The 22,459-nt window shown below is 38.0% G+C and overlaps 1 protein-coding gene across 2 annotated transcripts in view; it reads right to left on the reverse strand.

The window, feature by feature from the left end:
• The window catches only part of plod1a (procollagen-lysine, 2-oxoglutarate 5-dioxygenase 1a), a 67,625-nt gene that overhangs the window by 15,852 nt on the left and 29,314 nt on the right, over positions 1-22,459 (reverse strand). For both annotated transcript variants that reach the window (XM_028807462.2, XM_028807460.2), the window contains exons 8-12: positions 20,559-20,660; positions 7,959-8,090; positions 2,742-2,863; positions 2,514-2,618; positions 2,221-2,346 (exon numbers count right to left, since the gene is read on the reverse strand). In XM_028807462.2, coding sequence (XP_028663295.2) covers positions 2,221-2,346; positions 2,514-2,618; positions 2,742-2,863; positions 7,959-8,090; positions 20,559-20,660 — 587 coding nt within the window. The remainder of the gene's footprint in view (positions 1-2,220; positions 2,347-2,513; positions 2,619-2,741; positions 2,864-7,958; positions 8,091-20,558; positions 20,661-22,459) is intronic.

Raw genomic sequence — 22,459 nt, forward strand, 5'->3', positions numbered from 1 at the left:
TTGAGATTGCATCCATCAAGAATAGTCTGGAATGTCCTTCTTTTTATTTATTTCAACATACAACAATGATGGTGCTATCAGATACTCCAAGGTTTCTGCTCAGTACATATTACATCATAGAAATCTGTAATGTGGTCTTTAACATACACGTGAGATCTGCAAACTGAAAGTAACTGAAAGTAACTGCAATTTTTCACAAATAACTACAACTTCACAGGAGTCAAAGAATATTTCCATCAACAAGCAGGGACATTATTAACTTCACTGTGGCATACCAGGCTTACATTTATTTATACCAGTATTACATTTAACCCCCTAAATATTTAACTCTAAAAAATGTAAAGAGCATTGAAATCCCATTATGGATTGTGGAATTATAGGGAAGGCTTCAATAAAGAAAGCATCAAGGCGAGTCCTGTCTTATAAACAGTTATAATATTTGCATCACTCCTTATTTTTTATAGTCTGTGGAAAGTCAATGTCACATTACGCAACTTCTAGTCATGGGGTATGTCAAATTTGCTGATTGCAGTTGTTAATTCATCGGCAAACCAAGTCGATTTAAATGACTGAAAATCACTGCTCATGTCACATTTACAGACTGAGTGCTGATCTTTCAGGATTGTCGTGTGCACCCTTTTTGTAATATCCAATAGCTTGCTGCCTAATGGAGCCTGTTCTATATGAAGGGTTAACAGTAACAGTGAGTTCAGCCACAATCTCTGTCCCTTCTATTTCTTTTTTCATTCTGTTCTGATATATAAAACACAAGGCATAAGTCGGAAAAGACTTACTTCTGTTTGTGAAGTGCAAAACACTCATATTACGTATTTCTTGTCACTGCATTATATGCATTATACACCCAGGAGCAATCATTGAGCATTCATTGGGTCTCAGATTTCATGCACACAGAACCTGCCCCTATGACTAAAGACAAAATCAAACCTCTTTCATTTTATCCGAGCAAGTCACAGACTGGATTGACTTGTTGGGTATGCAACATTAGGTAACCAGCTGGATTCTAGCATGCCCCCGACTTACTCTGACTCACTAAGATTATGCAAGTGAAAGCTACACTGAATTTGTGCAATATGACATAGCCTTAAGAGGTTAGGTTATCATCAGGAAGCACATCCAGCAGTAAACATTTCTACTCCAGTACCCTTTTTGAGGAGGGACTATTGGTCAAACTGTGTGAACCTGGTAAATAGCCATTCTACTATCATAAAGAGAATCTGAATAAGTGCTGGCATGGTGGTGCTGTGGTTATTGCTGCATCCACATGGTTCTGGTAGAGCGGGCTGAATTCCTGGCCAGGTCACTATGTATAGAAATTGTATATTTTCCCATGCCTGTGTGGGTTCTTTTCTGGGTACTTTGGTTTTCACTCACATCGCACCATAAAGTAGTGAAGTTTAAGTGTAAAGAGATATTCAGCTAGCAAGTGGTTGTCAAAATAAAGTTCTATTGGGCTGACAAGTGGCAGGGGAAAACCACAGCGAAAGCTTTTGGTACACAGAGGGAGAGACGCCGCCTATGTGAGAATACAGGGATTGCTAGGGTGTGCTGAAGCATTGGCAATGCATATGCAATTTTGAGCTGAAAACAAAACTGTCATTATAATCCTGGACACTTAGGGCAAGCAACATATCTATTGAAAAGGATGACTGATCCACTTCTAATAGACAGAGTAAGGCAATGACAGAGGCGTCTACCCCTCTGGGCGACTATAGGGCATGCATACAACATACAGTACTTTACTGTATTCTCTCAAAACCTGATCAGGAAGCTGGAGAAGCTTCTCTGGAGACCAAGCCCTTTAAGTATAACTAAAGGATTAGGGATGCATGGGCACAGTGATCTACTATGGGGAGTTCTACCCTGGTATTTTTTGATGTTTTTGGTGGCAAGCTTCTTTTAGTATTGTTTTGCATATATTTTTTTTTGTGGTGCTGAGCATGGGACTTTGTGCTGATTTCTTTTTTCCTTTTTTTCCAGTACTGTGATGTTAACAAGTACTTAGTAAGAGCAATCACTTTTGTGCAACTTGTTTATTTTTGTTTCCTATTCTGCTGTATTTTAATCACCATGTACCATACCTAGTGAAATATGTTGTACAAATTATCAAATTCTAAATTACTTCCAAGATATATTCAGGTAAACAAATTCATTTTAAAGTCCACCAACAGTACCATATTAGTGGTCGTGGTTCATACTTACACCCTCCTGCTTTGGACAATGTCCACATAGTCTTCTGAACGTGCATAGTATCCATCAGCACTGAGGGCCCCCCAGAAATTTGACCACAGTTTCCCATGCCTGCTAATCAATGGTGTAATTATAGCCCTGAAAAGAAGAAAACAAACAGAAAAATAGAAATATATGGAATGCACTCTAGTAAGTCAAAAGGATAAATGTACTTTCCTTACTCTATGTGAGTACTACATTTTCAAAAAGCACTACATTCATTGATAAATTCTAATAAACTTCATGGCTCACATGTTAATACTCACTTGTTTTGTTCAATGAGAATTTTGAGTGTGTTTGTATTCTTCAGGACCACCTCAACATCTATGCTAAAGTAGAATTGGCATTCATCATCATTACGGCATAGATTCCTGCCCAATCGAGACAAAACAATAGAATTCACCAAAGGTTAATCAAACAAGCACAAATGGAAAACTAAATGAAAAATCTAACTAGATGTACTTCAGATCTTGTATTTGCAGGGATGCACTTACACTCCGAAATTCCGAGAAGCAGCATTGTTTAGTTCCTCCTCTGGTCCAATAATCTTCACCGCTCTGTATTCATCCCCATGTACTTCTACAAATGACTTAACATGTTTTTCATGGTGGGGTTCCTAAAGTTTCAATGAATACAATAACAAAAGGTTTCCATATTTATTTGTATTATACATTTTACCCAAAGAAAAAGCAGAAGACAAAGGGACAAAGTTGAAAAAAAAAATTAATACACTATGATGGATGGACCGAGGTGGACCCTACTCCTTTGCTTGGGTAGGAGGCCATTATAAAGGCAGGTCAGGGAGGGAGCTGTGATATTTTCCCTAAGTGTCAAAATGTAGACATAAAAGGACACTGCTGCAGCCCCTATATTGCGGTTGTCTTCTAAATAGCCATGGAAGGACGCCATGGAAGGACTTGAGAGACTGGAAAGACAAGAGAGTGGGTGACTGCCTGCTATGTGCAGAGTACTACCCCATACACTGGGTAGTAGCATGCTACCTGGTATGGACACACGCAGGGCAGCATGGGAGCTGTGGTCCCATGGGGCTGCCCTGTCAGGTTCTGTTGGGCTGCCAGGGGTAGCTGCTGGATATTAATTGCACATGGACATGAGTCATCCTGCCTGACCCAGAAGTACCTCAAAGAGGCAATATATTAAGCACTGGAAGTACTCTTGGATTAGACAGACAGACAGACAGACAGACAGACAGACAGACAGACAGACAGACAGATAGACAGATAGACAGATAGACAGATAGACAGATAGATAGATAGATAGATAGATAGATAGATAGATAGATAGATAGATAGATAGATAGATAGATAGATAGATAGATAGATAGATACTTTATTAATCCCAATGGGAAATTCACATTCTTCAGCAGCAGCATACTGATACAATAAATAAATTAAATTAAAGAATGATAGAAAAGTACACATACATATACAGTCATACACAGAGCTGCTGAAAAGGCTGCCACTCACGGCGGCGCCGGATAGGTGTTAAAGGGTCCAGGGAGTCAGAGTTGGGAAAGGAAATGGTCAATACTCGACTGGGAGAGGTGCAGGAAAACAAAAGGAGCAAAGGGATCGACTGACAGCAATATGTACTGTACTGTATTATGTGGGAGCCGCTACAACACTCAGGGAAGGAAGCCTATAAAACGTAAATATTATTGTAAATAAAAGTACCGGATTTGAACCCAGGACTGTGTGTGTGTGTAGTTATGTCTTGGGTTTGGGGTGCTGTTATGCCCCCTACTGACCACAATCCTAAAACAGCCGAAATATTTAAACAGTTTAATGCTTTTACTATAAACAAATTTATATGGATGAGAAATGCCTTATTGATAAGATCCCATTATTGCTTACACTGACACATGTTTGAGCTACACTAGAAAAATATTCCAGTAATGCACACCAGATTCCTAGAAAGTACATATAAATGCAAACAATGAATGCATTAATAAGTATTTCTTAACTAAATTTGTGCTTACGTATGAACAATTAACAGTTTATTAGGTGGATTGAAAATAGCTTATATTAACTAGCAAAATACCCGCGCTTCGCAGTGGCGAAGTACTGCTTTAAAATTTTTATTAAGAAGAAAAGTAAACCTTTTTAAACTGAGGGAAAATAAATCAATAATTATTTGTTAAGGATCTCTTTGTATAACACGTTGTCAGTTCAGCCCTCCGGTTGTAATATGACCAAGCTGTGCGCTGAGCTTACTCTTGAGCATGCAACGTATAGCTGGCCATGTGAAAAGCAATCTTGCCTCAAATCAATGCCAACCTTTTGTAGGGTCTGTCCCTGAGACTTATTAATTGTCACTGCGAAGCAGAGCCTTACTGGAAATTGGAGGCATTTGAATTGAAATGGGTTTCATCGATAATTTCGCATCCAGCTTTTGAGAGTTTAGACATTCATAAACATCAAAGTGTCCACTAGTCAGATCGTCACTTGTGAATCTAAGATGTTTAAGAGGCATTGGTGGTTGTCCAAAAGTGTAAAATATTTGGCCATTTCGGTACACTTGAAAGCGACAACCGAACAATTCAGCGGCAGCCATCAACTCACATTCAGAACCATAGGTGAAGGGCTTAAGCATTTCACTCTTATAGTGCTCCTGTGTAGTATAATTATCTCCTGTACCATCATCAGTCCACACCTTGAACCAGTCCCAGTCATTCAATACATAAGACACAATGTTCCTCCGGATATCAAGAGTGAGCCTGATATGGCAGTGCAATATGTAACACAGAGAATGGAAAAGGCAGTCGCCATCTCCGGGCATTTGACATAAGTGACAGTTCTTTGATTGATGGTAATCACCTCGATAGACATGTTAATGGGGGTACGGTTGGAATGATAAAGGAAATGGTCACCTGAACAATGTAATCTAAGTCTAAAATACCTACACAATAATTATAATCGTAATAAACGAACAATAAAACAGCGGAGAAGCCGTGGATTAAATAAAAAGGCTGCAGTTATCAGCAGGGAGACGTGAATACTTTGGTGAAGTAAGGAAGGGAATGAAGAGACCGGTGCGATGGACGGCCTTATATAGGCAGGCAGCCAACTACGTGGGAGGTGTGGGGATGGGGGACCCAACACCGCCTCACACGGCGACTGAGCTGCAGGCTATGGACGTACATATGTACGTAAGTAGGATTCAGTTAGTGTTGGGAACCCCCGTACCAAATTTCTTGAAGATGGGCCCATAAGTAACAAAGACCGTTGCAAAGTTCAATATGGCGGCCGACAGTGGCGTCATACCACTGAAATAAGTATGTACATCGGTTTCAGTTAGCGCAGGGAAGCAAAAACCAAATTTTGTGAAGATGGGGCCATAAATAAGAAAGTTTAACATGGCGGACGTTGTCGACCGTTATGACTGTTACACGTAGAATTTCGAAATGAAATCTGCTTAACTTTTGTAAGCAAGCTGTAAGGAATGAGCCTGCCAAATTTCAGCCTTCTACCTACACGGGAAGTTGGAGAATTAGTGATGAGTGAGTCAGTGAGAGCTTTGCCTTTTATTAGTATAGATATAAATCTCTGGTAACTCCATAAAGGCTGAAAATACTCTCTGTCATGTTAATTAATCATTTGGCTAAAATAATTCTGTTGAATTCACTTTGTCAATGTATTTGCAAATTCCGAAGACCTGGATCAGATGTAGCATTCTCTGTTCATGATGTGGTTGACATTTCTGAGCTATCTTCTATTTTTAATTGATACTCTTATAATTATAACTGCAGCCAACACTTTGTAATTACCTTGAGTAAATTTTGGGCAGCAGTTTATGAAGATTTCTGCTTAAAGTGGTGGACACAAATTGGCCCTATAGATACTATTACCATACACATTTTTCAGTTTTGTGTCAAGGAGAGTGCATACAGTGAGAATAGGGATGCATTCTGTGGACAGGTTAAAGAATGTGAGGATAAGACAGCATTCTACTCATGGAGAGTGAATCGACATGCACATTTCTGGGAATGTGGGATTAAAATACCCAGAGTACCCAGATGAAAATCCACACAGACACAGGAAGAATTTCGAAACACCCACACAGAAAAAGAATGGGAGTGGAATTTAAACACAGGAACCTCATGTATAAAACGTATGCTGAGAAAAATGCAAAAGCCAATTCTTGCGCAAATGTCTGGATTTATAAAACACAAACTTGGCTTGGAAATTGGCTTACCATCATGGAAGGTTTTGACCATCTGTAAGTCCTATGCTGACTATTTTGGTGTTGGCATTTTTAAGACTCCAGGTGATAGGACAATGAAGTGAACAGAAAATCACTGCACATTTTAATGATGCATATGTCACATTCTGATTTTCATCCATCCATTGTCACACACGTGCACATGGGAGGCAGCTAAAGGGCTCAAAAGAAGGTAATTTCATGACAAACCAGAGGATGGCAGAGTGCACTAATCATTTCCCTTTTGTCCCTGAAGACCAAAGTGCTGGCATGGTGGTGCTGTGGTTATTGCTGTATCCACAGAGCTCTGGTAGAGCAGGTTGAACTCCTGGCCAGGTCACTATGTGTAGAAATTGTATATTTTCCCCATGTCTGTGTGGGTTCTTTACTGGGTACTCTTGTTTTCACTCACATCATAAAGTAGTGAAGTTTGACTGTAAAGAGATATTTTCCTGGCAAGTGGTTGTCAAAATAAAGTTCTATTGAGCTGACAAGTGGCAGAGAAATCCCAGAGAAAGCTTTTGGTACACAGAGGGAGAGACATGCAGGTCCCTGACTCCACCTATGTGAGAATACAGGGATTGCTAGGGTGTGCTGAAGCATTTGCAATGCATATGCAATTTTGATCTGAAAACAAAACTGTTTTTTTAATCCTGGACACTAGAGGCCAAGCAACATATCTATTGAAAAGGATGACTGACCCATCTCTATTAGACAGAGTAAGGCAATGGCAGAGGTGTCTACCCCTCTGGGAAACTACAGGGCATGCATACAACATACAATACTTTACTGTATTCTCTCAATACCTGAATAACTGATCAGGAAGCTGGAGAAGCGGGAAATTCTGCCTGGACTTAGTGATGTCACTTCCAGTCCTTGGGCCGATGATGTCAGTTCTGGCTCCAGGCCCAGTGACACCACTTCCGGCTCCTGTCCAGATGATGTAATTTCTCCTGTCTGACTTTAAAAACCACTATATTTCTTCTGCCTGTCAGTTCTGTTTTGGACTCGTATCTGTACAAACTTATCTTTTTTTTTTGCCTATTTTTCAGCCAAACTTCAAGAATATGGAGAGGCTGCCTCAAACCTTTTGTGTCAAGGCGTATTATTTTCACACCATTAATTTTCTAAACTTTCTTTATCCTGAGAAGGGTCATTTTAGAGTTAATGGATATGATCCCTCAATGCAGCTGTCTTTAGTGTTAGTAATAGCACTTAATACATTCACTTAATGTTAATTGCCTTAGTGTGTAGCTATTTTTTCTTACACGTTCCTGTAGCAGGTTCCAATCACTACATTTCTGGATTATTTTCTTATTTATATATCATAAAATAGTTTACTACTCTTACTACTCTATTGATCCTCAGTCTGAAATAATGAGGTTAAAAAGTAGCAATATTAAACAATTAAACAATCAGTGCATTTTCCAGACACAAAACAACATGTCCAGGACCTTAGCAGACTATCTGGAATTGAAGCCCAGACTTACGTGATTGTATATGAAAAGCTTCAAACGATCCTTAGGATATTGTAGATTAAGCAAGCGCTCAAAGAACACTTCCACAAATGGAGTTGGCTGCTGGATAAAAATCCCAATCAAGACCATGGGGTAGTCACTCTTCTATAGAATGAAATCAAAGAAATACAGAGCAAATGTTATATTAGCCAAAAACAAGTTCATAAAAGCCACACAAAAGTACATATACATGCAGACACTAAGCACACACGACTGGCATCCTAAAATAAAAAAAAAAAATATCTACTGAAATCAAGCTAGTATTTTACAAATACTGTATCCTGCTCAGAATTTTTAAATGAAAACTAAAAAAAAAAACGTATGATGTTAGGTGTTACTACTTAAAGAGAATGGGTAGGTACCATCTATCTGTTTAGTGAGTCAATTAGTTCAGTTTAGAGCTTCCACCTACACACATGGTGCACTATGGACCAAAACTACAGTGGTCTGGAAGGTGCAAAGATGAAACAAATATTCATAAAACAGTTTGTAATACTAAAGCAATTCCATTAAGCTATATGTGAAATACTATACTATAAAAAGGTGAATATTTTTAAGCAAACTACCAGCATCAAAACATAGCAAAGGAAAGCTTAAGATCTTATTCACAACTGCACATCACAATTTTCAGAGTAGCTTAAAGCATGAACATCGACTACAATGAAAATAAAGTTTCATTTTATTACTATTATATATTAATAGTAGTAAAACAATAGTTACTCATTCTCATCCCGTCTATTTAATTAAACATAGAGTAGATTTTTCAAAATGACCACCCCTGTCATCAACATCAGAGTTGTCCCTGTTATTAAATATTTGATTTTTAATATTTGGCTGTTAAATAAAATACTTGACTGTTAAGGCAATAAGTGGACATGTTTCCAAGATCATTGAGAAATCGAATAACCAAAGTTGTTCTGGGTATTAATACTCAAACACGGTACACACAGTAATTACTTTTGAAATATGCAAACTTGTAGATGTATGTAAGACAATAATGTCTTTCTGTAGAAAAGGCATGTTCAAATACCGCAAAGAATTATGAACTACATACAGGTACTCTCTTATGAGTCAACAAAACATACTCAAGTAAAGTCAGTTATGCAGTTAAAACTTGTTTATGCATACATTTTTTTGCTCACAAAGACCTAAAATTTGGTGTTATTATTGTCTGTTATGTATGGAGCTTCTTTTATTTTTCTTTGGGTTTCCTTGAAGCTGGAATGTTAAACTTTGTGTTGTTTTGGCGGTTTTAACACCTAAGGAATCAAATTCTGAAATCACAATTTTGCTTAGAGCTTCAGTTTAGAATTTATACATTTTTACCTTCTTTATCCAACACCATTTTTGTTTTGGAGGTCGGGCTGCTATTTGGTGGGTGGTGGCATAGTTTCCATGAGGATTTCCCATGAAGCACAGGGGCAGCACATCTTGCAATGTCATTGATGCGCCAGTATAAAGACTACTCTAAAATATTCACTTACTTTGAACTTTGCTTACTGGTACTGTGAAACAAAGCTCTGACCCTTGACTACAATTTTTTGGTTTACAATTTGACTCTGATGTTTCTCTTTTTTTGACTTTCAGTTTTGACCCTTGCTTAGCCCTCTGACACAGTTCTTTCTCCTGATTCTCACTCTTTAATTATTCGGACTGATTGCCCTTTTTATAGTCAGTACATTTTGGGTATCAAAATAATTTCTTATGCATCATATGCTATCTATAATGTTATATAGTATCACGCATGCATGTCAGAAGACATCCTCCCAGGCTTAGTCGAGGTATGTAATAACCCACAGAGACAAGAGGAGGCGCTGCTGCTAACCTTGTCACATCCATCTTCTTGACAACGCCTGGAAGCCACCCAATAAAGGCATTTGACTCCGCCTCTTCTAGTCTACCATAAGACACTGATGTCACGGAAGGAGGCGTCATTTACTGGCCAGAGCAACTTGCCGTACAGAGCACTGTTTGAAGCGACTGTAATCTTCTAAAATAGCCTTCTTTATTTGAATTCCTGCATACGGGATGCACACTAGAGAGCAACTCTTGTTTTTATTTTGGTTTTCGTTGTCACAGACAATAAAAAAGATGACCCAATTGGTGCCCCAAACTTTCTTCTTGCTGTCTGGAGAACTGTCATTCCCACACCCGGCCACAACTGCTTTAGATATATGCCTGCTGACAACAATTCACAAATTTATCACAGAATATTTCTCATTTGAAAATGTTTATTAGAAGTGTACCTTACATATTTTGACATGTTTCAGCCAAGGTTTCTTACCTGGCTGTTGTTCAAATTCATCTTCTATGCCTGTTATATTAATTTCTGATTCTTTGATTATGCTGTTTATGTACATTATTCTTGGTTTTTGATTTTGTTTATGTTTGTAAGCTGCCTGTGTTATGTTTCATGTATTTTTGTGGGTGGTCCCCCGAGAGATAGGGCCACCTGCCAATCACCACCATTAACTGCCCTCTGCTCTAAAACTCTAGAGGGTCTCCCACAGCTCATGGCAGTTCATTTAGGATGTGCCTGGCAGTGGCTAGTTTACTTGCATTTATTTGATTTATAGATTTTTAACCCTCTGCTCTGTATTTTGATGATTTTTTGAATATCTCTATTGGGACTTGTCTGTTTTGGATTGCCTTTGGTATTACAGGCAACTCCTTTTTTTGCATTTTGTGCTCCTACGGAACTTCATTCTTGTTACAAACAGTTCTGTGAAGAATAAATCTTTTTATTTATGAAGACTCTATGTTTGCCCCATTACTAGCCAGGGTTTGTCTGTGCTATCCCCCTCTAGTGTACATTTTTTGAAGTGTTTTCGGGACAACATGCTTCGAGACTCCTAGTTGACGAGAGATTTATTCTCATAAAATGTTAAGACTTTTAAATGTTAAAATCTTCTAAATGTAAATGTGTAGCAGTGCTACTATTAGTTAAAACCGCAACTCCCAGCAGTCCCTGCAGGGGCTTGTTGGGGTCAAAGGTGATCAGAGTGGCTTAAAAGGAGGGCAGGTGTCCAAAGAAAAAAAACGTGTTTTGTTTTTGTATTCTGTGTACCTGTCTGGCTGCCTTCTGTTGATCAACCGTACTTAGTCATTCTGTCCTGAATTGTTTCCTTGTTGCGGTCTGGATTATCTTCCGTCTACCTGTGTGCTGAGGACTGATAGTAGATTCATGGCTTTCCCGCAAGAAAAGGAGCGCTCCTGAACCATCCACCCGTCTTCACCTTTACAGTATCTACTGGTAGGACTGTTTTTTCATTCCCTTTCAATGTACAGATCTCTGGACTTACTATCGTCATCATTTCATTACATCCAGTGCTGTTTTCCATGGACTTTGCTGCGGGGGGTTGTTTGTGTTTATGTCTTTAATATAATTTCGCCATAGGGGCACAGGGGTGGTATTGTTTTCATTTATTTCATTTAATTTCATTATATTCTTTAATTGTTGTTTGATTCCAGTGTGCATTATTTTGTCTCTGTCAGTGAGTGTGTGCGGGTCGGGCCAAGGCTGGGAGCGTCCCTGGGATCTCCTCCATAAAAATAAATAAATCACCATCATCTTGACGGTGTGTATCTTAGCGGCACTGGACCACTACAAATGTAATTCACAATGTCACTATTCATGTATTGATAAAAGAAATATCAGCCTAACTGTATTGTGGCTTTTCAGGACATTATGTCTGTCATTAATTCCATCTGGTAAAATACCTGAATTTACACACTTTGCAAACAGTATATTGATTGCAATAATTGACAAAGTTGATTATGCTCTATTTTGTTGTGATGAAGCATATGTACAAGGCTTTTTCTGCCTGAAAAAGATTTCACTATGTAAGTTAAATATGGCTCATATGGAGTTAGCTATCAAAAGTTGATGGCTGGCAGTAGTCACCCTAGCAGTACATTTTACAAGTATTCCCCACATCTCAGAGGTCCCTTCATGTTCTTCATCCTTGGCATAATAGAACGGATAAGCCATATATACAATTGGTCAGAAGATAGTCTGAATGGCTCAATGAAGGTTCAAAATTAGTAGAACAGAGCCTAATCCGTATACTGTATAGTACTGGCAGTAGAAAATGTTAATGACTAGTTTTATAACAAGTGTAAAACATTTGCCACAGCCTCACTGAGCCAAGGCTGCTGAAATGGACTGTCCAAAGACATCCCATCCAATATGTGCTTAAAAAAATGCCTCCAACTCATTTGAAGATGGACATAAAATTGTCAAAGGTTCCTCTGAAGAACTGTATGACAATGATATTGTTCAAAAACTTCTCTTCAGCTGGTATTACATAATACACTACATACTGTATTTATTGGAGTGATATCTGCATTTAAAATTAAGTTAAACATATCCTTTCTTTTGTACCATATTTCTCTTGTCTTAATATCTCCATTCGTGGGAGCATGCAACTTGTATAGGGGGTTAAGATGTGCATTTCTTTGTATACAGTATATGAAATTTCAAAGTCCTTGACTATTTTTTTCTATTAAAAACTTTAAATCACAGAAAATTTTGCTGCCTATGACCACATTAATTAGCTTGTTCAAAATAATATCAACCAACTGGAAAATTGTATGCAGTTATATTTTCGACAGCTATGTGTTTGAAAATCATTTGTTTTAGCTGGCACATATTACTAACAGGTGTCTCTGCTAACAATAAAAAATGCATATTTTATTTAATAAATATTGTTTCTTTAAAACACTGCACAAGCAACAGTCAAGTTTTATTTCCTAGAACCTGGGAAAATCAGTTCAAGAAGCCATGTTTTACCCACAGTTACAATTACTCACTGTTTAAGCAGAGGGCATGCTTCAGAATTAAACTCACAATTAAACTGACAATGATAGCATTTGAGAAAATAATGAAGCAAGAAGTGTAAAATCATGTTTGGGACCAACCAAAACCATACTGAACATGCCAAACCAGAAACATGCTGATTCAATTAACAGTAGTTTAATTCCAAAATAGATGAGAAAGTAATATTCCATTCATAATTTAAAATAACACACATTTTACAAATGGAAAAAAACAGTCAATGAAGCTCATTTGGCTACCTAAATCAAATTTATGCTTTTTGTTTTGAATGCACCCTCACCTAATTTCTTTGCGTACAAAATTCACTCTGTAATTACAGGACATATGCAATGACTCCTGAACTACTAAAGGCCTGAATTAGGTCTCCATTTTCCCACCACCATTTAGGACCGAAGAAATTGAGTGCTCTTAGAAATGTAAGGAATGCACATTGCTGCTTAGCACTTGGTCTGTGTGACAGGGAAAGTTTGACTTGGGAGGGCAGAATTTAAATTTCTGTGATTGTCAAGGGCCCTTCACTACTAGAGACCCCATTCTTATATACATGTATGAGAGTCATTTCCAGTAGTATTTCCCAGAATAACAGTAAACTAATACTTAAAGATACAAGGCTGAATGTGTCTTATGCAAATCCATGCTGTTGAAACCAATCCCTGCCAAATTTAGATTCCACTTGCACAGGGGAAGACCACCGGCAGTGTTTCATTCTTAAACTGGAACACACCTGCACTTTATTAGGGAAATGTCCCTAGGTGGCATTTTTTGTTATTTGGGACAGGTATGCTCCACCATGCAAGGTTTAATCAGAGAAATGTTGGATTGGGGCCAAAAAGTTTCCACCTTGGGGAATTTCTTTAGTGATCACAACTGAACTTAATTCAACCATGCACAGAACCGGCTGTCCTGACTAGTTTAAAAATGAATACAAATTACAGGCAGTATAGCAAATATTGTTTTTATTTTAAAATATGTCACGATGCACATGATTAATTTTCACAGTACGTGGCAAGATACATACAGAAAATGAGGTAATCGGGTAAAATTTTGAAACTATAGAACTAGAGAACCAAGAAAAGATACAATTAAATAGTGAGGAAGTATTGTAAATGCAGTACTTGAAGCTCTATTGGTGAAGATCAATGTGGAACACCACAATGGTGCACCCAGTATATATGACAACAAGTATATTAGCTTTGACACTTACACGTTACTTTGAGCATTATCTATATATATAAAAATGGAATGGGTGGGTCGTCGGGTGGGCCTTTTTTTCATTCCATCGTTTTTTCGACGTTTTGAAAATGTAGAATGATTATTTGATGTTTTTGTTTTTATTTGATCGTGTCTATGTAGCCGCTGTCGTAATAAAGTATCGCTAAAATCGTCATTTATCGTAATTTATTTTTGACGTATAACGTCGCCGTCGTCGAGGTCAGTGATACCAGTACAAAAAATCTGCTTACGGTTGAAAGACACGCCCTACTCACTGGACAGTTAAAAACACCAATCAAACTAACGATGACATCAAGTATTACCCAATCAAAAGTAGGAAAGGAGGCATCTTCATAAAATGCGTGTGGGATGATTTGCATGAGACGCTGCTTTAAAAAAAAAATGATAAAAAAAATACGGGATAAATCCCGTCCAGTACTGATTCAAAACGGGACGCGCAATTTCATTCTCAAACGCGGCACGATTCCGTATTTTAAAGGACGGGTGGCAACCCTACAGTGCCAGGTAACCACCCATACAATCACATTGTGATTCAGACTAGGAATGCAATGAATGTAATTACCCCGATCTACATACAAGGTGAAAGTCTTGCAACATTCAAAGATGATGGTTTGGGATAAGTACACCATACAACATAAAACAGCTTATGAAGCCTTGAACCGAAAAAAGCAACATCTCAGAGATCGTAAAAAAAAAAATAGGAGCTAATGTCGTTTTACTCGCTGTAGATTTTAGTCAAACATTACCAGTTATTTCACGAGGGAGACCAGCACATCAACTCAACGCGTGTTTAAAATCCATGCTTCTCCCACGCTCGGTTATATGTCGCGTGTTCTCGGGTAGGTGCACCAAAAAATTTATACATTTAAGCATGTAATGGGCAAACAAAAAATTAGGTATACCCGAAGGCACAGCAGTAGTACTTAATGTAACTTTACTTCTTAAATGTTAATGTTTTACTGTTTAATAATTTATACGCTTCTTATATGTTGTTCAAATTCTTTTATCAAAATACCACTGACAGCGCAATGCACGATAACATCGAGTGAATACACCATACCCATCCGCCCACGGCTGCCCTGCTGTGCGCAGATAGGACTTGATTGTACAATAAAATAAAATAAAGATAAAAAGACTAAAACAATCATCACCCATAAAGCGGATAGTAGACGTGACGTACTATATGTGTACCACATTTCAAGTGTATAGGTGCAACGGTTTGCGAGCTACAGGTCATTTAAAATCCTGGACAGACACACAAATTGCCACGGTAGCAAATTACAGAAGAAGATTTTACTGTTTAATAATTTATATTTATATGAAATGTGCTTCTTATATATTACTTCATACGAGCTGTATATACCCGCCGTTGCCCGGGGCAGAAGTAACCTAATCGGTGAAACACTTACATATATACCAAATAAAAAATAAAAAGGGTGTTTTTTAGTCAGTAAGAATCTGACACTACCCTTCAGTACGGGCTGAAGGGTGCCTATGTAAGGTTTTACATCCTTCCCGTATGGAAAAAAAAACATACTAAACTTTTTTTTCATCATTACAGATAATCTCAGTCAAATCGAAGTACGCATTCTCAATTTATTTTTATCTAATTTTTACTTTTTCACAAAGCCATCCCATGCCAATTTGTATGAATAAACTTTTGGTAGAGAGTTAGCAAAAGTTTATTCATGCACATATTTTAATACGGATAATCTATCTCTAATCAAGGTTCTCATTTTCATTCTAATTTAAAATAATAATAGATACTAATTTTTTTCTTCTGTTTTAGAAAAACCAATCTATGCCACCTACGTCTTCGTCAAGTCAGCTTCATCCAGCTTCATCACATATAGAAGAAGAGTTCCTCAATCTTTTCTTTTTAATGATTGTTAACACGCATAATCTTTGTAAAATTATTCTGCACATGCATAACTGTTTGACCAATTAGGTTCGCTTCTGTATATATGAAGCTGTTTCATCGATTAGGTTTGCTTTTGTATTTATGTAACTGTTTGACCAATTAGGTTTGCTTATGTATATAGATTAGCTGTTTGTCCGATTAGGTTCGCTTCTGTATATATGAAGCTGTTTGTCCGATTAGGTTCGGTTTTTTTATATATGTAACTGTTTGACCGATTAGGTTACTTCTGCCCCGGGCAACGCCGGGTATATACAGCTCGTCATCTATAAAGACCAAGCAAATGCCAAGGTCTGGTTCAGACATCTCTTTGACACACAAAACTTATAAAAAATAACATTACATGATAATGGCATAAAGCAATATTGGGTGACACTAAACAGCACAATAATAATCTGAAACACTTAAAATACTAATAGGGTTAAGCTACTCAACAAGCTGCAAACTATCCATCTCTTCATCCTTTACAAAACCAGATTAATCCAGTTCAGGTTCATGGTCACTGAAGCCTATCCCAACAGCATCAGGCACAGGGCAGGAACAACCCTGGCCAGTGCATTACAGACCACATTTAGAATCAAAAATGAAGCCTAACACACACACACACATCATTTGAGTGTGAGAAGAAAACTGGGTACCCAGAGAAAACCCAGATTCTCATCAGTAAAGCTTTACCATTCATTAAGAAGACATGGTATTGACACCTAAACACAAGCAAACATTATTTTTTTTGTTAAGACAAGGTTTACAACAATAGCCACTGCACATATGGCTGTTTGAAGCCTTTGCAACAGGACTCTGATATTTTTAGATAATGACTCTTTGTATCCTACTCACTACAAATTTATTTTTGTTCCGCTTAGGCCATGTAATTTTTTTTGTTATAAAATGTAGAAGGCAATTGAAGAACCTAGTTTTTAAAATGTTATCGACTTTACAGGAAGTAAATAACAGGTTAAAAATCCAGCATAAAAATATCAGATCTACATGATCTCTCATGATCATTTTCATTTTTTTCCAAAGATGATCCAATAATCTTTACATTTTCATTTTTTTTACTTTCAATTTTTTTTTAAGTGACCAATTTCTTCCTAGCATGAATTATGCTGGCTGTGAGATCTTATTAAATGTGGAAACAAGTCTGACATGATTTTTCTTGATTCTTGGCCTTTAAAGTTGAAATTTTAATGAGCATATGTTCACTTTTGATATCCACTGTACATTAAGACATTTCCAAGCTGGAATTAAAAACTCACCAACCTTTGAATTTTAACCCTGGACTCTAACATTAAATGTTTTTAACTAATATCTAAAAATGGCAATTTGGCATTTGTAGAAAATCAATATTACAGTCTAACATTAAAAAAACGATGAAGGGTAATTCTGTTCAGAAAAAAATAAGCAAGTTACAAACAATGATTTGTTTTCTAAGAAGCTAGTGAATTTGTAAAGTTAAAATGATACACTTCTATCTATATTGTTATTTTGCATTACACAATTTTCATTCACCTGCTTGAAAGCACAAAAATATACAAATTAGTTTTGGTTTCTGATTTGTTATTGAAATTTAAGAGGGACATTGAAATGAACATTCCATAAATGAAGGTGCCACACCAGACAAACTTAAAACAATTGACTCTACCTTATTTAGGTGGGCATCTTACAGGCCCAGATCACCCATTAACATCACCTAGGGAATCCACTCCTTAAAAGCCTTACATCTTTATCCACTTCAACCTCTTAATCCAGGCTGGTTGGGGGTTGAGGGAGGGCTGTGGGTGTAGGACTTGTTATAAGAGTGGAGACCAAATTATCAGGGACAAGGGCTCCACCATGATGGCAAAGGTCACAGCTATAACTCACTCAAGACCTCCAGGGTAAAGGGGAGAAGATAAAGCCACACAGGCAGCAGGACAGGTCCTGCAAAATGCAAGTGTGGTAAAACATTGGTAACTAGGCGAGGGTATGTTATTTATGTGTTTGTGCTATATGCCTTGGAGGGCATTAGACGGGAGGATTAGTATTAAGATAGACAGAAAGACAGACAGACAAATATGTCCTGGTTGGAAGTACATAACAATACTCCAGAAACCTCTTGCATAAAATTTGCCTATGCTTGGAAAAATGTGTAAGCCATTTCTTACTAAAAAGTCAGGATTTATAAAACACAAACTTGATGTTGAAAGTGGCTTTGACTATCAACCATCCATAAGTCCTGTGCAGACATTTTAGTGTTGGTATTTTCGCTACACAAGACAGCAGGACAATGCAATGAACAGCAAATTGTATTTTATTCGGCATTTCATTTACACCTCAGACACATTCTGATGTCCATCCATCCATTTTCTAAACCTGATTGGTCTAATCCTATAATGGAACAGAGATTGCGTGATTTCTGTGAGATGGTCTCTTTAATATATAGTCTCAAATTCAGCACACAACTTCAAATGGAGAGCTGTAAAAAGTCTAAATCAGCTTATAAGATAGCCACACTCATCACAAAAAAATACAAAAGTACCACTAATGATTTTTAAATGATAGAAAACATTTTGTTTTTAAGATTGTTTGCCTATGTATTTAAAATGTGGCAAGACAATCACAAATTAAAAAATGTATGAATGGCATAACATTCAGGTGCAATTTAGTTAACTGATTTGAAAGTTGTGTGTGTTTTTTGTTATTTATTTGCATTGCCATAGAGACAAATATCATATTTTTGTTTTTCAAATATTTTGTTACAGCAGTACGCTGTGATGTTTGAGGCAAATTGGCTCAGACCACTACACCTCTGCTTGGACATGCAGACATAAGCCACAGCCAAAACACTGGCACTGCCATTTAATCTCACGTGTTGACAATTGAGGATCTGTTTTACTGAAAAGGAAAATACTGTAGAAAACATATTCAAGTTAAAATAACTTCTCCTCAAGCTAAATCTCCATCCATCCATTATCCAACTCACTATATTCTAACTACAGGGTCGCAGGGGTCTGCTGGAGCCAATCCCAGGGCACAAGGCAGGAAACAAACCCCAGGCAGGGCGCACACACACACACACACACACCAAGCACACACTAGGGACAATTTAGGATCGCCAATGCACCTAACCTGCATGTCTTTGTACTGTGGGAGGAAACCGAAGCACCCGGAGGAAACACACGCAGACACGGGGAGAACATGCAAACTCCATGCAGGACCTGGGAAGCGAACAAGGGTCTCCTAACTGCGAGGCAGCAGCACTACCCATTGCGCCACCATGCCACCCCAAGCTAAGTCTGAAGCAGTGAACTAACCTGTAATTGAAATTGTAAAGAGTATTTCTCTATCTGTTTTAAGGATTGGTGACATGCAAATGACAGTTGGTTTGGGCAGGACAGATTATACAGTAGTAGTAGTTGATCTATCCATCCATTCTCTAAAACCATTTATCCAGGTCAAGGGGAAGCTGCAGCCTATTCTATCCAGCAAGCAATCAACCAACAAGCGCAGGCAACACCTGGACAGGGCGCCAGCCCATTGCAGGGTGAACACACACACATACAACAGGCATGATTTAGCATCACCAATTCACCTAACTTCCATGTCTTTGGACTGTGGGAGGAAATCCATGCTGACCCACATATAAACTCCACTCACGAAGCACCTTGGGTATGAACCCTTGCCACCTTACTACAAGACAGCAGCAATGCTAGTATGTCACTGTGCACCTAATCTTTTGATTAATATATTTACATTAACTGCGGTTTTAAAAAAATGGAAAAAATACCCTTTATTTGAGACTTATTTTAGCTTCAGTGTATTCGTTGGAGGGACCACTCCTTAAACTCAGCACCACATCAATAATACCTCAAGTTAATATTCACTGAGTTTTCTATGTTCTCCCATGGTTTAAAAGTAAAGATGTCACTTAGGAACATGGCTAAATATATGTGGTGATTAGGTCATTAATATTCAAAAAAGCCATTCATGGTTTCCAGTGGGAAGTGATGATGAGTTGCTAAAAGCACTTGCATGAGCACATAGTTTTAAGTTAATTACAGATGTATACAAAACTTAGTGTTGGACATGACGTATATATGGTTTTATAAATCCATTTTTTTTTCTATGCGTACACCATTTTTGAAATTCTCAAATTTTAGGATGGAATCTAAGTAAGGTTTTACACATGAGGCCCCAGGACAATAGAGGACAAGACAACCCAGTAATGGCAAGGGACAATTGATTCTGTCTAAGAAGCAAATGCCAAAAGTGGAAGATAGGAGGGAAAAGTGGGAGACCCTGCTGCCCATCTGACACAACAGGCACGCAGGAAACTGCCTTGATGAACTAGCCCTTTAAGGGCAACTGAAGGCTCAGGGCTGCAAGAATGCCTGTTATCCTTCAAGCAAACAGAAGGCCACACATAAGTCCTAATGTGTTTCCTCGGATTAACTAGGAAATTACACTTGTTATTTTTCTGATTTTGTTGGGTTGTTTGAGGGCCAACCACTATTTCAAAACTAACAAGTCATTCTGAAGAACCTAAGCATTAAGTCTGTCAGATCTGGCACTGAACCCAGATTTCAACAGGTACCATTACACTCACCTGCAAAACAGAAAGGTCTTGTAGATCTTCATTGCACACTGTGCAGCCTGTTTCAAAGGTCCATGCCTTAGGGATGTAGTTGCCCAAATAGTTCAGCTGAAGCTGTGGGGGAAAAAAGATGAGAATATTTGTTAAGGAGGTAATCTGTAGGCACAAAAAGTCATTAAGGTTTAGGGTCAAAGGTCAGTGTTTACTAGTATTCATCACAGAAACTGGTTCAGGACAAAGGCTTCAATTCAATCTTCATTCAAGACTGTTTCTTCAGTCTCTGCCTTTGCCTCATGTCAGTTATTGTTATGAAGTCTGCCTTTGGATGTGCCTATCATATATTGTTTTTTTTAATATTTATTTGTGACATGTACTTAGCAGCAGTCAAGATTTGATGGTGATTATAATTAAAAAAAGGTTATGCTCCAGTTCTTGGAAAAATTATAGCCACCTATAAAACACATTTTTCTTCACTCTATGCAAAGCAAGCCATAATTCAGCTTAAAATTATGCACTGCATAAATATGTTTTGTTTAAAACTGTCTGAAATGTATATAGGACAAGATCCAAATTATGAGTGCACAAAACATTAGATCGTATGCTTTGTGAATGCTTTATATTGAAACATATTGAAATATCGCTCAAATAACACTGAATCTAAAATCACCCCAAATCCTCTAACAGTAATATTCAGAGTAACACAAGACAGAACAACAAGATGAAATGAAAAATCTATTGTGAATTCCCACACTGCATTGATTTCATGAAAACTCATTTTGCTTATCTGGAAGAATCCTAACCTATCTGTGATATGTCATTGTAACAGTAATGAATTATATTATTGTATCATACATAATGTTACAGCTTCTTTGTTTACTGTTTATATTTTGTTTTGTAACCACTGTCAGTTTTTGATGTTGCCGCAGTAAGGAGACCACGGTTCGCTTCCCGTCTCCTCCCTGCGTGCAGTTTGCATGTTCTCCCTGTGTCTGCCTGGGTTTCCTTTGGGTGCTCCGGTTTCCTCCCACAGTCCAAAGACATGCAGGTTAGGTGCATTGACGATCCTAAATTGTCCCTAATGTGTGCTTGGTGTGTGTGTGTGCCCTGCGGTGGGCTGGCGCCCTGCCCGGGATTTGTTCCTGCCTTGCGCCCTGTGCTGGCTGGGATTGGCTCCAGCAGACCCCCATGACCCAGTATTAGGATATAGCAGGTTGGACAATGACTGACTGACTGACACTGTCTTATAATTTTTTTTAAATTGCTGCTTGCTTATGTTTTGACCATCTGCCTGCTGGTGACTTTCATCTTGCCACGAGGACTAGTATTTATACATCTCTTTCTCTTATGCTAATTCTTATGCTGCTACCAAAATTCTAACTCCACGTTACATCAGAAGTTAACAAGGCTCCTTCTAAAGGTGTTGCTTTGCTTTGTACTGCCATCTATTTTAAGTGATGGGCATCGAAACATACCAAACATCAATGTCACCTGTCATACTTTGTCCTTTGGCAAACACATACCTTTGAGTGGCATTGTTTGAATAGAGTAGCTAATCTTCAGTTCCCTAATAAACTGCATTCTGACCGCTGGTGTTTCAATGCAAAGTCTAATAATTGTTGATAATGCCAGGAGGAGATGAAACAGAGTAAATTAAACTCTATATATTCACTTACTCCCTTCACACTTAAATAGTTTCATTTAAAATTTTAAAATAGGATGCAGTCAGTCAGTCAGTCATTTTCCAACCCGCTATATCCTAACACAGGGTCACGGGGGGTCTGCTGGAGCCAATCCCAGCTAGCACAGGGCGCAAGGCAGGAACAAATCCCGGGCAGAGCACCAGTCCACTGCAGTAAAATAGGATGCAGTACATTAAATTGTAAATTACTGTATCTAAGTTCATTTGCTTCTAC

This window comes from Erpetoichthys calabaricus, chromosome 8 (assembly GCF_900747795.2).
Source record: "Erpetoichthys calabaricus chromosome 8, fErpCal1.3, whole genome shotgun sequence".
NCBI classification, from domain to species: domain Eukaryota; kingdom Metazoa; phylum Chordata; class Cladistia; order Polypteriformes; family Polypteridae; genus Erpetoichthys; species Erpetoichthys calabaricus.